The 8,506-nt window shown below is 43.3% G+C and overlaps 1 protein-coding gene across 1 annotated transcript in view; it reads left to right on the forward strand.

Moving 5' to 3' along the window:
* Positions 1-7,964, forward strand: part of MNAT1 (MNAT1 component of CDK activating kinase) — a 687,393-nt gene extending 679,429 nt beyond the window's left edge. The window contains exon 8 of the mRNA XM_086936667.1: positions 7,556-7,964. Coding sequence (XP_086792793.1) covers positions 7,556-7,676 — 121 coding nt within the window. The 3' untranslated portion in view covers positions 7,677-7,964. The remainder of the gene's footprint in view (positions 1-7,555) is intronic.
* The last annotated feature ends 542 nt before the right edge of the window (positions 7,965-8,506 follow it).

Consider the following 8,506-nt stretch of genomic DNA (forward strand, 5'->3'; position numbering starts at 1 on the left):
GACTTGTCTTCATGAAAAATTCTTCTTTTATTCTTGATCCACACAGCCAACTCGTTTCACCCCAAAGGGCTTCATCAGGGCGGACGTGGAAGTCTTTATTCCACGTGCCTTGCAAGACGATGAATAGTCCACCAAAATACAATTCAAGCACAGATATCCTTGTCATGTTGCTAGTTGGCCATTTCAGGCTCCAGACAAGTTTTGTGTAAGTCACTGGCTCTCCAGTTCGTTCTAAAATTCAATATTTGTATCGTACAGATGTCCCAATGGTGATGTGATAATCCACCCCGGTTAACAAACACGAACCCTCAGCAGTGTTGACTTTTAGGACGTTCACACACAACTTCTTTCAAATGAAGCGCTGTTTTCTAACAATTATTGGTACAGATTTCATCTACAGATGACGTGTGGGGGGAGCTCTGCAACAGGAGGTTGCATTTAGAAAATCGGCGCTTAACCGCGGGGGGGGGCACACCTTGCCGCCACCACCGCCAGGAGTCCTAAGGTGCCACCAGCTGCGCCGCCGCCGCCCCGGGACCACAACCCCCGGCAGCCCCAGCGGCGAGGCGCCCAAACGACACAAGCAGCAGCACCAGGAGCGCTCATAACCAACACAGCCTTCCGCGTCGCAGGACGCGCGCGGGTTGAGCCGGGCAAAGGGTGGGCCGTCTAAGGACGAATGAGGACGGGCCGGGCCATCCCCCTAACGCCTACAATGGGTAAGCGAAAACATCAAGTCCATTCTGAGGAGGGGGAAAGAAGGCTAAGGTTCCCAGGAAATCAGAATCCATCATCTCTTACCTGTCTTCTGCCGTTGGGGCTCTTTCCAAAGAAATTGCTACCGCAGAGATGGAACTTGGTTTGGTTACACCCCCACTGGTTTGCGAGGAGATCGATAATGTGCCTAAGACAGTGTCAAATGTCCCTTTGGACCCAGTTGTGGTCGTGGCTAATCCTCCCAGTATGGCTGACTCTATTAATACTCTGCTGGAGGGGGCTAAGCAGTTAGAGTCCAATGTAATCCCGACCTGGGGCACTGGAAAGGGTGCTAAGAAAAGTATCAAACGGGCTAAAAAGCAAGAGACCCTAGTGAATACTAATAGCCCTACATTGAACAATCTGGGCGAGCTGCTGGAAGCCCTATTTATTTCACGACTGGAGCACCTGCTAGCTGATATAGCCATAGACATTGTGGACACCCTGAACACTTGTGTCGCCGGACTTATGAAAAAATGAGCCAAAATTGACTTATTTATTAATGAGTACAAATCTCATAAATCAGTGGACAAGATTGCTACCCATTCTAGTCATGCTGTGGCTGAGGTTACTGATGCATCTCATGGGCCCGTGCCCTCAACTAGCTTAAATGCCAGTGCCGCCGCTATGCTACGAGGGGGGAGCCTGAGCTCAATGGGCTCATTAAGTTCGGGTAAGCGTACTCATCTAGTGAGCTTGTCAGGCAGTGCGCTCTGTGTACCTAGCACCTCCGTTTCCCAGGTAAAGGGATGTGATATTAACCTAGATCTCCCCCCAGAAGCCGCTCCCTTAGTGGCAGTTTTTTGGGGGTCCCTCCTCTTAAGGCTGGTGAGGAGGAATCAACTGGTGCACTGATGAGGAAGGCCAGATCCTGGTGCTTTAATTATAGTAGTGGTGGTTTGGATATTTCCTCAAGCATCAACATGGTCAGAAGGGTGGGTTGGATCGGGCAATGCCCAAAGATTAGTGAGGTCGATTGTGTCATAGTCAACTTCAATAGTCCCGATATGGCAGACAGATTGTTTTGGGATGGATCCCAGATAGGCCATGTAGGGACTAGACCAGTTCCCTTGGGATTTTTTTTATCCACCACCATACCCATTTTTTGGACCTAACAATATGTATAATGATAAATTTGCATGGCACAAGGCTCACCTACCCCGTAAACCACAGCCCAACCGTACATACATACTGTCTGCGGGGGACCAAAGACCAAGAGCTGTAGAAGGGAAAACTATTGCAGGCACCAAACCACCGCTAAACTATACCATAATACAGGCACCCAGTTTTTCCGTAAATAACCGTTTCGGGCCACTATCAGAACTAGATGCTAATGATTGACAGGTAGACACGGTCCAGTTTACTTTCCCAAGTTCCCCCAACCTTGAGGCAGTGGCTGGATGTAAAATAGTTAGCTGGAATGTTGCTGGCACTAGAGCTAAGAGGTCTGACCCAGTTTTGTTGGATTTAGTAACAAAACATGATATAATTGCTTTGCAAGAATCCTGGGATTCTCATGTAGCTTCAGCCTGGATGGTTACACTAGTTTTGTAGTCCCGGCAACTGCGGGTACAGCGGGGAGAGCAAAGGAAGGATTAATCTCCCTTTTTTCCCTAAATCTAGTTGGGTCGTTCAAGCTAATTGAATCTGGTTCGTGCAACATATTAATGGTGGAATGGTTGATTTCAATCTCCCGTAAGATTCTTTTGATTAATTTTTATAATTCCAGAGAGCACGATCAGGGTAACCAACATATGGAAGCCTTGGAAAAGTTTATGCTTGACTATAGTTCTAATCAAAACACTGTTATCGAGTTCATCCTCATAGGTGATTTTAATATTCACCCTTGTGGTGAGGAGTGCTACGCGGGGTACATGAGGGGCCGCTTGGCTCTACGGTCCCTCACTTTGAGCATACAAGGCAAGGGGAGGCACTTGAAGAATTCTTGGCTAACTGTAATATTTTTGAATCAAGTGAGAAAAACAAGGACCCCCTGGGTAGTAGTAATGTACAGACTCCTAGGGCAGGGTATCAAAGTATGTGAGTAAAGTATCCCAGGCCATCTACTAAATAAGTGAACAATTAACCAGACCCAGTGGTGAAAAGAACAATCGAATTGAAATTATATAAAAAACATGTTTTTAATTAGCATAGTAAAAATCATATAGAAACTGAACAGAAGTCAGACTATATGATGAGGATGGACAAATATCATAAAACATACATAAACATCTACAAATGTTATTAAAATAAATACATTACATATAAATTATACAAAGTACAGTTAAAAATACATTCTGAGTTGTAATTAGTGCCTAAAGTGCTGGAAAACATAAAAACTCGACGCACGTTTCGGCAGAAAACGCCTTCCTCAGGAGTCACAGACGATACTATTCAAAGTTGTATTTCATGGCAGTATATCTAGGCAGCTGATATCTTCGTATATGTATAAGCAAAATATCACTTGATAGAGGTTTTTTCCTGAAAAGATATAAAACTTTCTTGCTGTGTTATTTGAAAGGATTGAAGGACTGGGCTATTCTAAGGCCCAGCGGTGCCAGGGGACAACACCTGAAACCTTCGTGGGTTACCTGTTCCGGCGTACAAATTACAGAGACACGGGACACTTCCTTCGGCGTCAAAGATCGAGGTTTATTTTCTGCAGGGAACACAAAAGTCACAAGAAGTACAACGCATGTAGGTTCAAGGAGACTGCTTCAAATTGCAACAGTGGATCGCTCCTTTTATACATATTTCCGTCATAGCACAACATGGCGAACAAAAGGTTTCAACTCAGTTCCCACAGTAAACTTCAAAAGGGCTGCTTTCATGTATTCAGGATCCCGGAACATAATTACAGTAGCATCGCCGGTTCCCAACTGTAAAAGTACATTATCCCACCATTAAATACATTCCATTCCAGCTGTAAACGAGGTTTAAGGAAGAGTCAGAAACAGGTGCAAGGGAAGACAAAGATAGACAACAGATTGAAAAGAGTGTAGGGGGGCGATATCGGAAACATGATTGCAGGATCAAAGGAGTCGTGTCTAATGAATGCACGGCTGAAACAATAGACCGGCACGGCAAGATGAGCCTTGAGCGGGGCCATCTGCCTTTACAGTATCATCCCCCTCATCATAAAGACACCCTCAAAGGAACACGTGTCTTCCGCAGAAGTTTGGGAATCCCAGGGTCACGAAGCGGACAGTGTCCGTTCGCTGGCTACTTGAGGGCAAGAGACAAAATGGATGCCGTATCTAAAATGGAACCCGTGGGTTCAGATGAAGAAACCCACGAATAAGACGAACGGTTCAGGTCAGCATAGCGAAAACGCGTACACCCACTAAACTCGTCATTTGCGGTTCATAGATACCAAACTCGTCCATATTCCAACGAGTCGAAAACACCACTTATAATTGTCACGGAACCTCAGGATGACTTTGGTAACAAGTACAGCATATATGTGCAGCAGCGAGATATTTATTTTTTAAGACGTCGCCACACGTATCCGTGGTTGCGAATGTAACTTGTTTGATTAAGTTAGGGTGACCCAAGATACGTGATATACGATGCACATCAGTGTGCGAAAGCGGCTAATTCCAACGGCAATCTCGTTGCTTCAAGAAATAAATAATGGGCAGCAGGATGGTGCTACCTCAACGATAGTGGCGTGGCGTCCCGTCCTCCACAGCGAAATCAATCCTTGTAGAGGGGTAGGCAAGGGTTGCCACTTACAAGTGCACTTATCCTGGCACAGTTATTGATTACATCTTTATTTCTACCAGGGTTTTATATAGGGTAGGGGCCTATAAGGTCTTACCTTTAATATTTAGTGACCCTAACCCAATGTTCCTCGAGTTTGACTTAGGGGTACAATGGTTTACAAGAAATGCCCCCACCAGGTTGGGCTATCAATAGTCACCACTAAAGACCAACGAAGGAGCATAAAGTGGTCCCTGAAACTTTACTTGATGATTTGCTTGTCAAGGTCGATGGGCATATGGCCATCTGCCTTGATAGCAACTCAACCAGACCAGAGATCATTAGTGCTTTTGAAGCCATATGCACACAGATCTCGAGGTACTTGACAACCACAAAAACCCTGAGAGGCAATCCCCAACCAAGATGGTTCGACAGCAGTTGTTCCAGGGCTCATGGGGCTTTGCTTAGAGCGTTAAAAGCCAGTCCAAGAAATAAGATAGTCATCGCAGATTTAAGGAGGTCATATAAACAAGCCACTAGCAGACAACAAACAGAAATTAAAAAGGCTGCCTGGGATAAGCTCCTTTCAATTGATGTATTGCATGATAGTGGGAAATTCTGAGCAACAATTAATCATCCATTCTTTGCCGCCTCAGAAAACACAACTTTGGACTGTGTTATTCAAGATGACCAATGGCTTCGCCATTTTAAAGAAATCTATGGCGCTGCTGGCCCATGCGCCTTATGGGTTCCTCCCTTGGTGCCTGAGTCTATGCCCCTAGTATCTTTTAATTTTGACGAAGTAGAAAGGGCGATTCAGGAGACTTCTAAGAATAAGGCCCCGGGCCCGGATGGGGTGCCAGCTGATCTCTATGGCAACTCCCCGACTTTATGGGCCAAGATTTTAACAAATTTTTTTATTGCCTCTAGTGAGAATTTGTTCCCCGCTTCTTGGCCTACTTCTGTTATTATTCCGATTTTTAAAAAAGGGCAGCTTGAGGATCCCTCCTGTTATTTACCCATTTCCCTCCTAGACTCTGCAGTCAAAATTCTGGGCAGAGTCCTACTTCATAAACTTAGGGATAACATAGAGAGCTTAGGGGTCCTTTCTAATTCACAGTATGGGTTTAGAGAAAAGAGAGGCACCCTCGACCAGTGCTTAAACCTCTAGCTTTTAATTAGTAAATATACGGTGGGGAAGGATGGGTCCTTATTTATGGAATTTATGGACCTATCCTCTGCCTTTGATTTAGTGAATCGGGGTAAATTGTGGGCAATTTTACTACAGATCGGCATTGACCCTCTCCTGGTTAGCTTCTTAGCGGCCCTACACCAGGATCTCAAAGCTTCAGTTAGGGTCACTCAGGAGGGCAGATGTACGAGCCACTTTAGGTCGGAGAGGGGGGTTAGGCAAGGTTGTACCCTGGCCCCCCTTCTCTTTACTATCTATATTAATGCTCTGGAGAAGTTTTTAGGGGGTTTTAAGGTGGATGTTCTGCGTGTACGAGAATCTGTAATACCGGTTCTCCTTTACGCGGACGACGCAGTTTTATTGGCTCGCACTGGAGTTGGCCTTCAGAGACTGCTGGATTCTTTTGGAGCTTTCATGGACACGTTAGATCTGAAAGTTAATATAAAAAAATCACATGTTATGGTGATGGGCAAACTTCGCAACAGACTTAAATCTAAATCCTTCTTTTGTAAGGAAGAGGAGGTGTCAAGGGTTGCCGTTTTCTCATATTTGGGGGTTCTCTTTGACGATAAAGGCTCTTGGAGCCCCCAAATAAAGCTCAAAGGTATTTCTATGGCAAGGTTCACCTCCGCACTCATGAGCATCTCGAAACGGTTGGGGTCCCGACCAATGGAGGCCCTGTTGAAAGTTTATAACTTAAAATGCCTGTCCATTGCTATGTATGGTTCTTCACTGTGGGGATATGTTTCTCAGGACAAGATACAATTAATTGAGAACAGATTTTTGAGATCCCTTCTGACGGTGCCACAGTCTACCCCCACTTTTTCTACGCACTATGAGGTAAGGCTGGGGTAGGTCACAGATAAATTGAAGGTGGCCCCACTGATTTGTTGGGCCAAAACCTGGTTAAACCAGGAAATTACCCTGAACCATGCAATTCTTGATGATATCTTAGCAATGGATTATGTTAAAAGGGTTCCCTGGCTGGAGTATTTTAGAATGATGTTTACACGACTAGGACGCCCCGACCTTTATTTATTCCCAGGTCGAATCACTAAGGAGGATGTAAATTGGATCAAAACTCACTTTGCGGGCATGGCAAGTTTGGAACGTGAGGAGAAAGAACTCAAAAAATAATCAGTTAGAGCCAATTTTGTGTTATTAACATCTCCCTCACTTGAGCCTTATTTGAGGACTCTTTCTAATCCCTACCATAGATTCCTATTGATTAGATTTAGATTTAACTTAATCCACTATTGCCTGGGTACCTATTCGTCCTGGAGCAAACCTGAATGCTGTAAGCCCTGTAGGTGTGACAATTTCTCTTGCCTGGACACAATGCATTTCATTATGTTTTGTGGGCTCTATTCTGGTTTACGGAAAAAATATCTGCTACCAATTTTACTAGAGGCAGGGTTTATACAAGTCAGACCCGCTCTCATCTACCTGCAGATGTTAAGTTGTCCCCGGGGCATTTTTTATGTGGCCAGCTTTCTGGTGGCAGCTATGCGGGTGAAAACAAAAAGTTTGCCTTCCATATTTGACCCTGCGTGATTGTTTTTTATCTGATGGATTTTATTATGTGTATTTTTATCAGAAAAGTAATTTTTATCCTTTACTGCTGGTTTGCACTATTGATGTGTATATATATGATGTATATATATGTGTGTCGTATGTTTTTGAATTGTATGAATTTGTCTGCCTTTTATGATTTTAATTAATCGAATAAAGTGTTTTGATGATGATGATGATGACGTGTTACTTGTTTATCAAAGTTTTCGGATATTGCTCCTGCAGTTTGTGTAACTTCTCAAAGATTTCAAACGAGAATGGTTTGTCTGTACATACTTTATAAACATATAATTATACACAGTGCTTAACTACAGTTTCTTCTATTGTTTGTAGGTATCTGAACCATGTAAGAGCAGCCTCGCCACAGGATCAGGCCGGTGGCTATTTGTCTTCGCTCGCATGCCACAGAGCTCTACAGGATGCTTTCAGTGGACTTTTCTGGCAACCAAGTTAAACTGTACACCATCATACAGAAACTGACTGCATATAACAGTCTCCAGCAAAATAGTTGACAACTGCACCAACCCCCAAAACATTGGACCAAAACATAGCCAATGTTGCGAAAACAGCTGAATTTAAGGAAAGAAAAAGACCTTTTGTCGGACTGAGGCCAATGGCGTTTTGGTAATAAGGCACTGTACCAGAACCAGCTTAATCAACTGGACTCACTTAAAAGAGGCTTGTCAAAGCCTAATTTGAGGTGTATATTTTATTTTTCAATAAACCATCATTTTAATATCCTTTTTGTTTGACTTGTACTTCTTTTAGTTGAGTAGTGTGTTTATAAAGTGCATATTTCTAACTTGAGATGCATCTCCTGCTAGTGGTTAAAAAGAAGAATAGCAACACCACCAACTAAACATATGTTACCAACGTATTCATTTAAAATGTTTTTATGAAACTAGAAAACAATTTCTTTTTTTTAACTTTCAGGTAAAATGTTATAATGCTTTAATAGCAGATCAATTTACAGTTTTACTAATTTAACTGCAGTGGTCACAGGTACCTTTGGATTGTATGAAAAAATATGTGATTTCAAAACACAATATGGCATCCATTTAAGAACTTGGAAGGAAAAATATTTCTTGCCTATAATTTTTTGTATGTTGCGTGCTGAGCTGTAGATTCACATGCTTTGCACACTCCATCAATCTGGTTTTGGGCTTCAAACTATGCAGCTTGTTTTTCTTTGAAAAAAAGGGATTTTTTCAATCTAGAGAACTCATGGTACCTTCTTTAAGACCCAGACTCCATCGGGGCACAGCACAGACTCCACCTTAGATT

Source organism: Lissotriton vulgaris, chromosome 9 (genome assembly GCF_964263255.1).
Source record: "Lissotriton vulgaris chromosome 9, aLisVul1.2, whole genome shotgun sequence".
NCBI classification, from domain to species: Eukaryota; Metazoa; Chordata; class Amphibia; order Caudata; family Salamandridae; genus Lissotriton; species Lissotriton vulgaris.